The sequence below is a fragment of the Polypterus senegalus genome, chromosome 11 (assembly GCF_016835505.1).
Source record: "Polypterus senegalus isolate Bchr_013 chromosome 11, ASM1683550v1, whole genome shotgun sequence".
Lineage (NCBI taxonomy): Eukaryota > Metazoa > Chordata > Cladistia > Polypteriformes > Polypteridae > Polypterus > Polypterus senegalus.
The window spans coordinates 143,143,323-143,160,387 of NC_053164.1; the positions used below are offsets into that span (position 1 = coordinate 143,143,323).

The 17,065-nt window shown below is 36.3% G+C and overlaps 1 protein-coding gene across 1 annotated transcript in view; it reads right to left on the reverse strand.

Moving 5' to 3' along the window:
• The window catches only part of wif1 (wnt inhibitory factor 1), an 84,108-nt gene that overhangs the window by 14,333 nt on the left and 52,710 nt on the right, over positions 1-17,065 (reverse strand). The window contains exons 6-8 of the mRNA XM_039769735.1: positions 14,158-14,253; positions 9,940-10,035; positions 8,943-9,038 (exon numbers count right to left, since the gene is read on the reverse strand). Of these exons, the coding sequence (XP_039625669.1) occupies positions 8,943-9,038; positions 9,940-10,035; positions 14,158-14,253 (288 nt within the window). The remainder of the gene's footprint in view (positions 1-8,942; positions 9,039-9,939; positions 10,036-14,157; positions 14,254-17,065) is intronic.

Here is a 17,065-nt window from a genome sequence, read left to right on the forward strand (position 1 = left end):
AAAAATTTTGTGTAAGGAGCCAGCACAACAGCGAGAGTCACGGGAGCAGCACAGCCGTGCAGAAGGCGCAGCCCCGCAAGAGCACACTGAAGCGCGCACCCTAGACAGCGCACGGAAGCTTGTGACACTCCAGAGGTACACTGCACCATCCATGGGGAAAAAGAGATCCAGGAACGCTCTCAAAGCAGCGGGGGCCAACTCGCAAGCTGTCAGTAAGGAACCCCAGGGGAGCGGGCTGCAATGTGAGGCCATCCGGAATACTACAACTTCAGGAGGAGGTATCTGTCAGGAGGTAGGTATTGAACCTGGGGATGATTTGCCCTGGGATATTCGGCCTTTTCGTATGCCTATCTCCTAGATGGCGAGTCATTGGATCCTCGCTGTTGGCCTAAGCACGCCGACCCGTGGGAACGATGACGAGGCAAGAGCATTCCCGATGTTGACATGGGCCCGCTGCTTGCCGAGAGACAAAGGCTGGAAGAGGAGCGCCTGGAGTCTCACCACGATGACGTCATGTCAATAGAGGAGGGGGCAGTGGAGAGCCAAGAAAACCTCACCGTGTCAGGTATGGGGGTGGAGGAGGTGTGTCGATTCCCTGCTGATAAAAATTCACGAGTGGAGACAACGAACCTCCATCCCAAACCCGAAGAACATCCGAAGAAGCCTTTGGGAATGCAGGGTCTAGGTCCCTGTTCTTTCCATAAGGGGACCTAGACTGTTGGTGTACCCCAGAGAAGGAGGAGAACTCGGGAAAAGGCGGGGACTCCTAACAGTGTACAGCACAGCCCTGTCTGCGCAAAGGCAGTAGAGGGCTGCACTGTGAAGGAGCTGAGACACCGCGATCCCTCAGCTGAGCAACGTTAAGGGAGGAATTCCCATCCTGTTTTCACTCCCACGGGGTTTGGAGTACAGGGGAACGACGCTGCTACGAATGTGGCTGCTGTGGACATGGATACAGGGGTTGTCCCCGTCTTGGAGAAGACCAGCCCTCGCGGGACGTCTTGCTGATCCGGACGGGGCTCAGCGAAGAGGGAGGCAATGATACAGGGGCTTGGCGTCCTTACCCAGCCGGGACGCCCCTGCCCACTATATTCAGGGGGAGCAGCCATGGACATTGCAATACCTCACCCTGAACGCTAGTTGGCCTCCTCCCCGGGGTGGAACAGTGCCACGGGTTCCCGCAGGGCATCCTGGGAATTGGAGTTGGGTGCAGCCCTGTTGGGCCCCGCAGGTACCGCCAGGGGGCGCTGTATTTAGGACTCTTGAGCCCATGTGGGCAACCAATTCATCACACCCGGAAGTGCAGCCAAAAATCAGGGATCAAGCACCAGGAGCACTTCCGGGTGAACTATAAAGGGAGCCAGCAACCACCACTCAGTGGCCAGAGTTGGGTGGAAGGATGACGTAGCTTCGTGAGGAGTGGTGGAGAAGAAAGAAGAGTTATTTGGGTTTATTGTGTGCTTGGGACTGTGTTGTGTCTGTGGGTATGGGCAAGGCATAGCCACAGACGAAGAAAATAAAAGTTTGTTTAATTTTACACGTGCCTCCCGTGTCAAATCTGTGTCAGGTCGGGCGCTATATAGCGTCTTTCTTACAACTGCCATTCACATTATATACAAATATATATCTCCACTCACCCCTTTTCATAACCTGCTTAATGGGCCCATTTCCTAGTGCATCCAACACAAGGTCCTGCAAAATGTTACTGGATTCCCAATGATACACACTCATTTTCTTCAAATCTGTATGTTTGCTAGAAATTCAGTTGGTCAATCCAAATCATTTTCATAATGTGCTTAAGCAGGATAGAGTTGTGTGGCAACTGATGCCTATCCCAGCAATCACTGGGCAAAAGGCTGCAACAACACATTGACAGGGTGCCACCCCATCACAAGGTGAACACTGATTTAAACATTCATACTATGGCCAAAATAGCAATGCCAGACTGTTGGAGGAAACTGGATTACTTCAAGGAAACCAAAGCAAAGACAGGGAGAACATGCAAGATCTACACTGGGAGCATGCAGGATGTAAATCTTAATCTCCTTGTTATGAGCAAGCAATACCACCATTACACCAATGTGGCACCCACAGTTGGTCAATTTCTTAAATTTAAAAAAATAAATTATTAGGTTAACATCTGGTATTTTTAGTAAAAATAAAACTGTTTGCATAACTATTTAGCCTCCATACATTAGTATTTGATTCAGCCGTCATTTACTGTAATCATGGGTTAATATTTTTGAGTAAGTATCTACAGGTTTTACACGGTGGTTAGGAATGGTTTTCTTGCCCATTCTTATTGACATATTTCTTGTAGCTCATGGAGGTTCCTAGGACAGTGTTTGTGTCCTTCCATTCTCAAGCTATACTAATTTTCCTGCCCATTATTTAAAGAACAGCTTAACATCCACCACATACTTTCTGTTGTAAACCAGTTACAAAACTGGAAATTTCATAATGTATGAAAAGATTAAACAAAAAGAAGAAATGTCTAATGAGAATGCCAGACCAAGTGCCTTGCTTTCAGAGAATCACAGATAGAATATTGACAAAAATATATACATGGTAGTTAAGTTTTAAAATAATTTTTAAACTACATTTCAAATTAAATCTCAGAAAATTTACTCTCTGCAAGAATTTAACTTGTGGTAACAACTAATTTGTTGTGTTCTAAAATACACTGGATATACTGGATATCTGCATCTTGCAGACAGTGCATAACAAGGATGAGGCAAAACCAACTGAAACAGAATTATAGTTTCAAGTTTGCCTAATGCCATATTTAGTATCCTCATTTCCTTTCAAAGTCTTTAAACCTGAGAGCTGAATAAAACATTCCTGCTAGAGATTGTAGCAAGCACACAAACTTCAGGCTGAAAAAGTGTCTGCACTAAAGAGCATCTCTTGGAAAGTTTCAAATACACTACTAAGTGAATTGGACCAAAACATACCTTTACTTTTTGTTTCTTTGAGATTGTTCTATGTTTAATGTTAAAATTTTTATTTAAAAAACTTTTTTATTTGTAATAACTATATGCTAACTATATGGATGCTTATGTATAAAAAATACAATATACTGTATATGCATAGTATTTTATCCTCATAGTCTACCCGTTTCATCTGTCATTAACAAGCATTTCTTGAGAAATTCACCATAACAAAGCAATATAGTGTTTACATGTCATTTTCATTTATTTGTGGCTCACCCAGTTGTCCTATCAGAAGGTCTGACATAACTAAAGTTATAGTTAAGTGTTAAGGCACTGCAGACACTGTTAGCTAGCTGTCTAAACTACAGAAGATCCCATTTAGTTAAGTCACACAGATTACTTCTGTGTCTAATCAATGTTGTGTTTGACAGCCTGAGGCCTGCTTTGCATTTCAGTATTGTGTAAGTACAAACCTCAGTAGGTGCTAAATGTGGAAGGTGGGTCATTGTTTTATGATTGCATTGATAAAAAGTGGTATCTGCCTGGCCATGCAGTGACAAAACAGCCGTGAAAGTGTTACACTGAGTGTGAAAGAGCTACACTGGTTGCATTTATCTGATTCAGCAATACATAATGTAAATTAAATGTAACAGATCAAAAGATAGATGAAACATAGTCAAGCAATGTGCAGTTTTTTTCCATACATAATAATGCTCTCTCTATATAAATATAAAATTCAGATTTTTCTCCCTTTCTCATTGCACACACACATATTTAAATATATACAAGGGATGTTAAAAAATTTTCCTCACTTTTTTTTAGCTCCATGTATTAAGAATTTCAAAAACAAATTACATCAGTTTTCTACATAGTCACATTTGTTTGTGATGCAATTTTCCCAATGTTGTACCAACTTTTTAATGCCCAATTACTACTCTTCCCACCTTCCCCGTTTCCAACAAAAATATAAATATATAAATATTAGGGATGTAACTTTATCAATACTGGTATTGGATTTTGGTCTGGTACAGTGCTCGTGTACCTGTACTCATATAACTAAAAAAACAAAAAGGAGAAAGCAAATGTCTGTGAAGTGGACATTTTTTTATATGTAACAATGAAAACCAAAGCCTAGCAAACTGTAAAATGTAAAAGTAAATATAAGAATAGGCATGGCAAAATTGCCTTTGGTGGTGCACAGCATCAGCCAGTACTGCGGCAGACTCTAGCAAAAAAAGAAAAAAATGTCAAGAAATAACCTGCGTGGAGTGAAAATAACAGAGGTGCTATACCAGTACAATATATTGTTTTTGACGATCAACCACTGTCAGTTGTTGTTAACGTGGGATTTCAGCACATCCTGAATGTGTTGGAATCCAAGTACAACATTCTAAGTCATACCCACAGAGGTCATCTTACCAATGATGCACAGGTTTGTAAAAAAGCATTTCCTCAGCTTTGTGCATGACATAATTAGCTGTCAGCTTCGCCAATAACAGTTGGAGCAGTGTAGTTTATCCCAGTGTCTGTCATCAGCTTAACTGCACAGGTGACAGATGAGAATTTCGCTCTCCAGTGTGTATGCTGCATGGAAAACAGGGTTGAGGCACCCATATATGCCAAGCCATAGTAGATGTATTTCTAGAAATGCTTGGCACTTAGGCCATTCCAAAAATATGGTAAAACTCATTGATGATGCTGGAGTCTCAAGTTTTTTCTGTGTTGCTTATACACTGCAGCTGGCAGTAGCAGAGGATGTTTTTGCACAACAAAGTGTTGCAGAAGCTGTGGCAGTAACGGATAAAATAGTTGGGCATTTTAAGCATTCCACCTTAGCGTACTCCTGCTTAGAGGACATTCAGGATTCCCACTGTTTTCTTTTTCTATGTAACATGCTTTATTTTTTATGGGGAAACTAAATGGAATGTGCGAATATGAATTATTTTAAATTACAAAAATAATTAACTTCACTATTTAAACTACACTATGTATTTTTCACATATTTTATTAACTTGGAAATATTTCATTACCTTCTAAGCTTTTCGTAATTGAAGTTTGTTTTGGACACAATAAACACCAATTTTCACTTTGCATTTTAATCAATGAAATGTAACGCTAAAGGTCACTTAATAGACATACTGATTTTGGCGGACCATATTATAAGTAAATGTGTTTTTTATAGACATGAACAGTATCTGTTTTCTGATAGAACGTGACAGAATACAATCCGTGTTGTGCTTCATCATTGTTTCATAATGTGAAGCATCATTAAAGTAGAGTTTTGTTATTTACTTTAACACTGCAAACAAGCACTGAACATAAAACTTAAATATTGGTTTTATTGGTATGTATGTCTGTATTAATATTGACAACTCTGCATTCAAATTGATTATTTTACTGGAGCAATGCCATTTTTGCTTTTGTCTATAAAGATTACATATTTCAATTCCCAATTCATTATTTTAATGTTCTGTATACTCATTATTAAATATTTGTTCAACAGACTATATCTCATTCTCACCTATAGATAGATAGATAGATAGATAGATAGATAGATAGATAGATAGATAGATAGATAGATAGATAGATATTCTTTTGAAAGAATTTCTATCCTGAACATGACTGTGTAAATAAATTTGAAGAATTTATTAATTATTTCTCTAGGCTGGCTTTAAACAAATCTTTGATCTTTAATTGCTATAATTTCTTTAAAAAAATGTGGCATTTTGAAACAATCTCCTCAATTATTTACATTAAATGTCTTTAAGAATCCAAATTTTCAAATGAATATACAGTACATAAAACTGGTATGCGTATTATCAGAAAGAAATGTTTCCTGTTATAGATATAAGGATCAGTTCTTTTCAAGTATCAATAAAGCCTAAGAGATCAAAGAAATGGTGTTGCTGGAGCTACAGGAATTATGTGGCCTAGAGGAAGCTGGACAGGATTATACAGCACCACCTGCTAAAGTCACTAGAAGGATCAGCTGAGCAGTAGTTTGAGGTATATTTTTTATAAGATCAGACAAATAAACAGCGACATCAGTACTGGTCAGTACTGGTTCCTCACTTTGTCTCATATGTCAAGGAAATAACTTTCTGCCTCATGCAGTAGTATAGAGAGTGAGAGATTATTTAATTTACTGTCATATTGTTAATGAAACAAGAACAAGCTTACAGTTGAACATGCAGAAATGCTTCTGTTCATCCAAAGGAATCTGCCTATTACTTTCCCAAAAAAGTCATAGACCTATTCAGTGGCAGGTATTCCCCAATGTCTTTTGACCATGATACTTTTATGCCACTCAGCTACAGCAGTTACCTTAAAAAATGGGATACCAGTAAGAGAAACGTTCTTGTTATGTTTAGCCAAATTCCGATTAACACTGTGTGGTACAATTACATCCGATGTTGAAAGACTTAGAACAATATTGTTTTTAAAAATGGTGTTGTAGTCTAATCTATGCAATGCACCCTACTTTTACTTGTTTGTTCAATTTTAAATTATTTTATATTTGCTTACTTCAAGGTGACAAGTAGCCACTCTTCACTGTCTCGCATATTGGTTGACCGGCGTGTAATATGGTGTACTAGCTTTTCGTTTTCTCATTTCTTCATAGATTACACACATGCTGTGCAATCAAAGGGTGAACCCAGTAGATGCGGCAATGTTTTCTCTGCCTACATCACCATATCAGGAGTATTTTTAACACAAGGCAGTCAAGGCTCAGGTCTAATAAAGATAACTGATTCATATTCTGATTCATTCAATGAAGGGTGAATTTCAAACCCCATACGTTAAAAACACTCTGGACTGCCTGATAACTGCCCTCTACAGGAAAAAACACAAAACTACAATCTGTGCTGCAGATTGAAATTTACTAGAGTCAAACGAACGTGAATGTAATGTCATACTGAAGTCAATTAAGCGCCACTACAAAATTAAAGTTAAACGCCTAGGTCGCTCACAGCGCATTCATTAACCAAGATCTGAACGCCCGTGTGGACAAGGCCTAAAGCTCTGAGCACAGTGGCCTCAATAATTCTGAAATCGAAGAAGTCTGGAACCACCATGAATTTTCGTAGAGCTGGTTGTCTGGCCAAACTGAGTAAGCAGGTAAGTCAGAGAGGTTACAAAGAACCCAATGGTCACTCTAACAACGCTTCCAGAAGTCCTCTACTGAGATGGAAGAACTTGTCAGAAGGACAACCATTTCAACAGCACTCTATCAATCAGATGTTTACGGTACAATGGTTAACACCCACTTTATGTTTGCCAAATTGCATTTAAAGTAGAGTATAAGGAAAAAATTATTTGGTTTGTTGAGACAAAATCTAACTCTTTGGGCAGTACTCCAAGCACTATGTCTGTTGAAGACCAGGAATTGCTCATCACCTGCCTAATAACATCATTATGGTGAAGCATGGTGATGGCAGCATTTTCCAATAGGGTGTTTCACATCAGCAGGGACAAGGCGACTTGTCAGAATTGAGGGTAGGATTAATGCAAATTCAGACAGGTACTTGAACAAAACCCGCTTTAGAGTACATGCAACCTCAGACTGGGGCAGTGGTTCATGTTTCAACATGACAGTAACCCAAAGCATAAAGTCAAGACAATGCTAGAGTGGCTTCATGACAAGTTTCTGAGTGTCCTTGAGTGGCCCAGCCAAAGCCCAGACTTAAATCAAATATAACGTGTGGAGAGACCTGAAGATGACAGTCTACAACTGTTTTCCCTCCAATATAACAGAGGTTAAGAAAATCTACCAGAAAGAAAGGGATAAACCGATCAAATCCAAGTATGCAATGCTTGTAGGGACTTACCAAAGAAAACCTAAAGCTATATTTACTGCCCAGATGGCTTCTACAAAGTACTGAATTAAGGTTCTGAATACTTCTGTAAATGAGTGATCTGAGTTTTTTGATTTTAAGAAATTGCAAACCTTTATGAAAATGTGTTTCCACTTAGCTATTTAGCTAAAACTTAAAACACAAAAAAGTGTGCAGAAAGTGAAGGGATACTCTCTCAATCCACAGTAAGTATTCATTACATAACCTACTTAACATGCAAAACAGAGGTGGGCAGGGTCTAATCTAGAAGCTTAAACTGTAAGCCAGGGACCAACCCTGAACAGGCCACCAGTCACAGGGCCTATTTGTGCATACACACACACACACATTTTCTCTCATACTGTGGCCAATTTAAAGTGTACAGTTAACCTATACAGTGTATATACAGTAGAATTTTTCAAATTATGTTATTTTAAATCAAAGTGTTTCAAGATTTCTGAAAGTCCTGTAATCCTCTACTTTGAATGTTTGTTTCTTCATTGAATCTTGAATGCCTGTTTTAATGCACATTGCTCTTAATATGCAAATATATAACTTTGATAAATTAGGGTAGAAACCAATCCCACACCATACAAACAATTACACCAACAAATAAAATATTCCTGTATCCATTTGAACAATGCTGTAAAATGAAATGTAACGTCCCCTCTGCACAAACGTTATCAATTACTTATCTTGAATAATCCATAATTTATACATAATTTTAACAAATACTCCTATATTAAAGTCTTAATCTTTTGTCAGTAAAAGTTAACATATATTACAGAATACAGCATTTAAAAAATCACAAGGTTAGTACTGGAGCAAAAAAAATAAAAATTTAATTGAGAAAATATTAGAATATTATACTAATTAAAACATTACATTATTCACTAACTAACAGCCACAGCCATTCTGTTTTCTGTTGCAGCATTTGCTGTCACAAATAAAATGTATCAAAAGACCTACACAACTAGGGCCGGCACCACCATTAAGGTAAATAAGGCATTTGCCTCGGGGGGAATCCAGCTGCATGTGTCAGCTAATGAACATGGGCATACTGATAAGCTTGGCCTAGGGTTCAAAATAACCTAGCACCAGCACTATACACAACACCAAAATATGCAAAACATTATTAATAACTGCTAACAGAATGATTCCAGATTTCACTAACCTTTTGAACAAAAATCTCCCAGAAAACCTTTTGGGCATTTGCATTTATTTTTTCCGATACATTTTCCACCATTTCTGCATGGCTGACGACATTTGCCTGTAATACAAGACCCCGCCCATCTTGTTAGTGCACAGTGATGTTACAGTAATATTTAAAATACAAAATCAATGACTTGAAGGATTTTCCAAATACTACACATACTTTTACACACCAGTACATTCATATAAGGTTCATAATGTGTTTTATGTTTTTTTTAACCTTTGGGTAAAAATATTAATGGGTGTTCTCATAGTGTGATCAAAATATTGCCTCAAAATTTTTTCTTTACAAATCATTGAAAAGAAAACAGATAAAGTACCAAAACTACTTCAAAATATGTAATGTCTGAGAAATAATTCATTCATCTATGCATTTAATTTTAGTTTTATGAAGGAAAATACGCAACTGTCCTATCAAATATCGGTGTCTTCATCTGTGCTACATTAATAGTATACAAAAAATGAAACCTCGAGCAATTTACAATAACATTAATTCTTAAAAGCAGAGGAAAAAAATGTTTGGTATTCAAATACTGACAGGTGCCTACAGTACTAAAATGATCACTTTTAAGGCACTAGTAAATCTTTCATGGCAAAGTGCTATTAATAATATGAAGATCAGTGACAGTAAATAAGAAGAAAACAGGAGCAATTCTGTCTGGCATGAGGGAGTCATTCTTTCTTTCAAGTCTGATCAAGTATTTAACAGCTGGCTGCAAACTCTGCTATTGAAAAACACCAGCTGAGCTTCTTCCCGTAACAGGCCTGTTTGACATCAGACACTTCAACTGGTAGCCAGTTGTTTTGTTTGATCTCTCGTTTAGTGTGTTGAAGTTTTCCTAATACTGGTTTGTGTTAAGAAAACATGAGCTTTTTGAGGTTTTCAAATTAATAATATATGCTCTTGACTTTTTACTGATTTTATTTATTTACAAACAGCAGAGCACAGGCACACTTACTGATCTCACAATGTTGACCTTCAAAACCGGGAGCACAAAGACATTTTCCAGGGTGAAAGCAGGTCCCCCCATTTTGACAAGTTCGAGTGCAGTTTGCTGCAAAACAAAAATGCATAAAATAAGGACAAAATCTAATTTCATAAAATCCCCAAGATCATTTAATCACATTTTATTTATTAGTTTCCTGGTAATATAACAGCATTAGATACCTCTTAAATTTTCAGATATTCACAAAACTTCATGCTGCATATACAACTGAAATGGTGCATGTAAAGAGCATGTGACTTGTCTAGAAATTGAAGCATTCAATTAGAAACTCTGCAATTTGGCAAATGTACAAAGAGCAATTTTCATAACATTAGTTGTCCACCTAATGCAGCTTTGTCAGGTAAATGATGTAAACCTCCAGGTTGGAATCCACTGATTTTCATGTTTGATTACTCTGCATGACTTGCTTAGGAATAATGCATCATTTCTGTATGAGCATCACTTAAAATAATATGGGTGACTTTATAGCTTTAATTTCAAATATGAAAATGTGACATTTGAGTTTGCATATAGATGACTATTGTTATCCATACATGTTAGTTCATTATCGTATTGGAACTTTCTGCATGTAATATACAAAAATGATAGCTTTTTAAAAATGCTCAACCAAAAAATAAAGTGTTTCATTTGGATGGTTTTATAATGTAGAACATTTTATTTTTTTGACTACCCATTTGGTATTTTTTTTTTTAATTTCATTTTGGCTAATTTAAATTCTGAATTCCATCAAAACTATTGCATAATTAACCTTACTTTAAAACTGATAACTATTTTAATTTGGTCTGCAATAATATCAGAAAAATTAAAGTTTGCTCCCATTCATCCAGATGGTGGCAGAATAGACTATGCTGCTACTGGAACTTCGGCACTTGGGTGCTTTTCCATTAAGACTTCAGGTTCTCTTCAGAGTCCAAAGGTAATGCTAGCAGACACCATACACTATTAGCTTTAAACTGTTCCAGTGTGACTAAGTGTCTTTGTATGAATAATTATGTTCTGTAATAGACTGGCATTGCATTCAGTTCTAAACCCTAGTTTTATCTAATCCTGTGAGGCTAAATTCCAGCAGTTTTTAAGGAAAAGGCGTGTTCAGAAAACAATAGGTTTATAGGGTAATTATTGGCATGCGTGCTGAGTATGGTGAAATTCTTAGTTGCAGGTGGTAATAGCATCTTGGAATGTGGAAAGATAGTTTATAAGGTTCATTTAGTTACAGAACACATGAAGCATTAACATTCTTTAAATGGTACACATTTCTGTGACCAAGCCATATTCAGTGTTTTGCCTGTAACACTGAAAAGACAAAGCTAAATGGCTTTGATCCCTTATCACTTCAGACAAAACACTCATGCTTCCCTATACCATGACAAAACATTTTTTATTACCAAGGATGGACATCATGGCAATAAACAACATATGTTACAGAATATTCTTGTTAACCTTTCTGAAGTGTTTTGTAAAAATACTGGATCCTTGCCCAACATAAAACAAAAATGCAAACTCTCTCTTGTATGATTATATTAAGAATTCAAGCAAGAATTACAAGTAAGCACTTAAAGGTATGAAAAAATAGCAAATACAAAAAAAGCAACATTTTTATTTTCTCACTAAATTTCACACATCCGTGCTCTTCAGTTTTAATGAAGTAGTGTTTTAAATATGGCAGAAGATTATAGTACACACAAAACAATAATTTGAGAAAGAATAAACATAATGTATCTCTATACCCTATCATGCACATATTGAAAAAATAATTTACTTACAATCTGAGAGATACAGTACTTGCCAAAGTCAAAGAAAGACATATATTGTATTTGTTAAGCTATCTTTTTGTAGTGTCTGCCACGAACGATTCTACATCAATGAATATGGGTAATTATGAGTAATCCTCATAATTTAGCTAAAGGCTGATTGCACATAACTGCCCAAGTATATGTGAGCACGAGATCCCTATATACAGGTGTCCCGTTCAGGTCTGGTTCCTGCCTTGCAGCAACTTCTACTGAGATACATGCATTTCAAAGCATAAATAAGGGAAGATTTCAACATATACAGTAGTCAGTCTTTTCCTCACCTTTAATAACACACTGATATGAAAAACAGGATGTGTAAGAGAAATTATGTTTTTTATTCTGTAAAAAGGACAACAGAAAGCAAAAGTACAATAATTAACATCTTGTTTGCAGATCTGGAAAATACACATAGATAACATTTGCAAAAGAAGAGGATCTTACAAACAGTACAGTACATATGAAATTTTTCTCAGTTTCCTTGATTTCAAAAGTGTGGTTTGCCATGAAGAAGGGAAACACTATTTTAGGGTGAGCACTTTTTAATTTTTGTTTTTTTGCTTTTACTGATGGTGGGATTTTTATGGGTGAATACAAAGGAAAGTTGCATTTTGAGACCCCTTTGAATGTTTAAGATAAATAAAAGCATTATTTTTATATACAACTTTGGTTATATTCTTTTTAAAAACATTATTCATTAACGTCTACATGGAAATGTGAAGAAAATGCTACTATTTCAAATAGCATGAGTGGGTTATTATTATTATTATGATTATTAGACAGTTGTGTTTTGCTTATATTTAGAAGCATATAGTGCATCATGTATGCTAACGTAATACGACAATCCCATCTTTTATAATGCTAATGATAAATAGACCTAATTTTCTGGAACTTTACCTTGCCCAGCAGTAAAACATACAACGCATCTGGGAAAAAAATCAGGATTTAGAAGGACAAACTGGGTTTTTGATCAGCAAAACAAAATACACCCTTTACTCTAAAAATGCTACATACTATTATATTTTAGGTTAATTGCTTGAAGATACAGACCATTACCAAAAGAAATTAAAACTTTACTGTCAAGATATAAATTAACAAGAGAACTTGTAAATGATTGGGCTGCATTTTCTAGAGCTGAAAACACTTTCAGACAGGTGACACTTTGTTTGCCATCTTCCAGCTGATCCTGCACTGTCAACGTTGAATGTCTCATGCTAGTAAAAACCTTTAAAGCTCAACAACTTACTGTATAATTGGTTCACTAACCATCTGAGTTTTCTATCATGTACATTGTTCACGGAACTTGATAGCAATAATGGAGAGACTTGTGAAATCTTTTCATTGCCAGAAAGGTATGACTAGAGTGAAACCATGTTTGCTTTCTGTCTTTAACAGACTCCAATACTGTTCCTTCAAGTTTAAGAATAAATGTGCTTAGATGGACCTTTCTGAGTATTCTTTGAGCAATCCTAGACCCAAAATGCAACAGAATATAGTGTCTAGAAAGAAAAAAATAAAGGAATACATTTATTTTCAGGTATACAAGAGTAAGAAAAAGTATTGTGGTTAGGGAAAAATGATGAACAGAAAAGTAGAAAAGAACACACAGCAGAGAAAAATGAAACATTTAGTAGAGGAAAACATTTTCCATTAGGAAAGGAAGAAACAGGAAAGTGTCACAAATGGATGATAAGCTTTATTGATGCATTTAGTACTAGAGAATGAAAAAAATACATTTCTAAACACACTTGCAGTCTTAAAAATAGAAAGACAAAAACTTGAAAAACAGTTTTCGCCAAATCCAAAACAGGAAAGTAAACGTAAAATCACTGAAAAATCATCAGTATAAACCAAAAAAAAAATTTTATTTTACTCAAATTCCAGGTCTTTATTAACCCACTCAGAAATTCAACACTCCCTTGAATCACACTTTTCAGACAATGAAATGAAATGACAAGAAGTACATAAACATAAAATGACCACCACAACATCAGCTGCTGTGCATGTTCTTGTCATAATAACATTGATTATCAGCTCTAGAATGTCAAGCAATGGAAACTCTGAGGCTCTAGAGGTGAACATTCTGTAGCCCGTGTTTCTAGGAACTCAGAAGCGACAGGAAAATCTGAAACCTGGGATTTTGGGATATGTTTCTCAGCAGCAGATGCCTCTGAATTCAACCCCTCTGAGGTAGGTAAATAAGAAACAAGAGAAGAGGCACATAACGTTTTATGAAAAAAATGACAAGTGGTCTTCACTAAAGCACATAAAGTATTCTTTCCAAGCCATCCAAGTAAAATACACACGCAAGGCAAAGAAAGATCTGCAGTGATCACAACTGAACCAATCACTTTACAGTGGTTCTATGTTTCTGGCTTACCTTTGTCACAATTCACTCCATAATAGCCTGGAGGGCAAATGCACATGCCTGGGCTAACACACAATCCACCATTCAGACATCGTGGAGCACACAGAGCTGTAAAATAGGAAAGATGCATGCATATAAAAACAACAAAAATTGTGCAGCTGTATAATATAATACCAACTATAAAGTATACACAAAATGAAAATATTAATGTGACAAATCTGGCTTGTTGTGTGCAGAAATACTTAATATGACAATGATTACAAATTTGCCGTTTCATATTTACCTCTTTCTTCCCTGTAACATTGTATACATCAAACTAAATCCAAATGCTTTACATGAACTTGAACAGAGCATTTCATACTGAAATCTCTGCAGCCATGCTAGTATTAGCAGTTTTTACTCCTTTCACACAAATACAATTTTTTCACTAGATACTTCTGTTCTCCCAAGAGAGAAGTGAGTGTCCAGTGTGTAAATCTAGGCAATTTTATAAGCAAACAACTTCCATTGCATTTCCTCCAACATTAATCAATATTACAAATTAATGAACTGTTTTGTTTTGGTTTGGTTACTTTTCATCATTGCAGTCTAGGCATTGACAGAACTATAGAGTGATCGTAAAAACACAGCAAAGAAAATGATGTAGACAATCAGTCACTGCACTACTTGTACCAAAATGACACTACTACAGCAACAAAACAGTGACACCACCCCCTCAAAACTATACAATGAATTATAATGTACAAGTTATAACATGATGTTACTGGCAAGAAATATGTTCTTTCAAAACAGAGAATAAACAATCTGCATGCAGAACTTTGCGAAGCCATTTGCAAATTTTTCTAAAAATGGTTTCACTCTCTTAACTGCAGAACTCACTAAATCCTAGAAATGGAAACATGCACTTGACTCACATTCTTTAGAAAAATAATCAGCCATCTAAAGGACAATTTGTCATATGATTATTAATGGCACAAATGGTCCAATTCTACTTGTTGGCATTTACTTATAACCATAAATTCTTTGTGTGTCAAGGAAAGGGCGTAAAAATACACCAATAGTTAACAGTTTTCTATAATTGCTACCTCTACCCAGATTGTCTGAATGTTTTTAAATCATTTTTCAAACAATTTATTTCCATGAGATCATGGGTCACCTTCATGCTCATCTTTTCAAGTACTATTTTAAATCTGTAACCCTCTTAAGAGTTGGTTTGTTTCTACCACTTGATGCTACAAAGTTGGGGCAGCGTTTACTAAAGATGGTGAGCTAAAGTATCTGGAAAAAATAAAATCCATTTCTAGGTATCAATCAAAAATTTGGCATATTTCAGTATGATATATTATTTAGAGCTTGTTTCACTTGAGGAGGTTCCATTGAATAGATGGATTGATCTTTGCAAAAAATATATTCAATTTATGATTTATGAAATGCACTTACTAAAAGTTTACTTTATATTTGGATTTAAGTTTTACTTTATTATATTGCAGGGTGGCTGACTGGAGTAGCAGTTAATAATGCGGCCTCACAGCTTCAGTAGCATGGGTTTAAATCACAGCCTGTTTACTGTCTGTTCCAATGTGTCTGCAGTATTTTATACAGGTACTCACGATCTCTAAAGTCAAGGGTGTTAGGTAAACTGGAGATTCCAAATTGGCCTGTTGTGAGTATGAAAGTGTTTTGTGAATGTGCTCTGAAATGGACTGTGACATTTTGGAACTCTGATTAGCTCTTCTATTTTACAGCTCCAGATATTTTAGTTCAGATCCATTACTGTCTATGAGAAGTTTGGGCAGGGAGCTTTGTATATTTTCTCTGTGTATTCGGGTTTCTTTCAATAATTTAAAGATTTACGGGTTTGATGACAGATATCCAAAAGGCAGCTTGCAAACAACTGGTAAGTGACATACCATTAATAAGTAGTTCACGAAATAGTCTCAAAATAATCCCAAAAACGTGTATGAAAAAAGTCCCAGGCTATGTTAGAATTTGTACATTAACTATCATACTTTGAATCACATTTTGTTTCAAGCATCTTATATAAAAAGTGAGCTGTGAATTTAGTTGTCTTCCTATTCCACACAAGTATCTGAGCTATAGCTACTATAGCATTCAATTACAGGACATTCTTGCATTAGATTGACAGTTAAGGTTCAATTTTCAAAATGGTGCTTTTGAATTGTTTTGAAGAAAGCTGGCTACCCTTTGCTAAGCCACAATTTACATACAAATTAAACCTAGTCTTGTGTCATTGAAGAGAAAACAGAATATACTATTTTTATCAAGAGTAGGAGTACAAGTATTTCTTCACAAGCGTAAAAGGCAAGTATGTGGGCCTAGTATGTAGAGTCTGAACTGCAGTCTGGAAAAGTTGTAATTTCAAGCGGCACTTTACCACAGTTCACAAGAACTTTGATGTGATTTCCCTGCTGACCGCCTCCTGGAATCTGAGAAGGTAAGCAAACTAAATGCAGGATTAAAAAGGCAGCAATCATCATTCATTAAACCAGCCAAGAAATCCAAAGCTGCAACCCGAAGCGTCTTTTAAAGCGGCACATAATCTAGCAAAGAATAAAAAACCTTTTACAGATAGCGGATATATTATGAATGCAATGATTCTCGTGACTGAGTTTTTATTCCAATTTCACAAAAAAGGGACTAAAATAATGTCCTCTTAATCAGAGATGCACTTCAAACACCATACAGAGAAGAGTTTCTGCTCTGTCATTAGATGCAAAGAAGCAGCTGTGGAAAGGTAATGGCACTTGCAAATCTTTTTTGATTTAGTGTAAGGAATCAGTGGACACAGGTGAAAATGCTCAAGTGGCAATGTTCATTAGAATAATTTTTTGCAGATTTGTCTGTGAAAGGGGAATTTCTGATACTGTTACATTTTAAAACAACCACTAAATGTGATGAC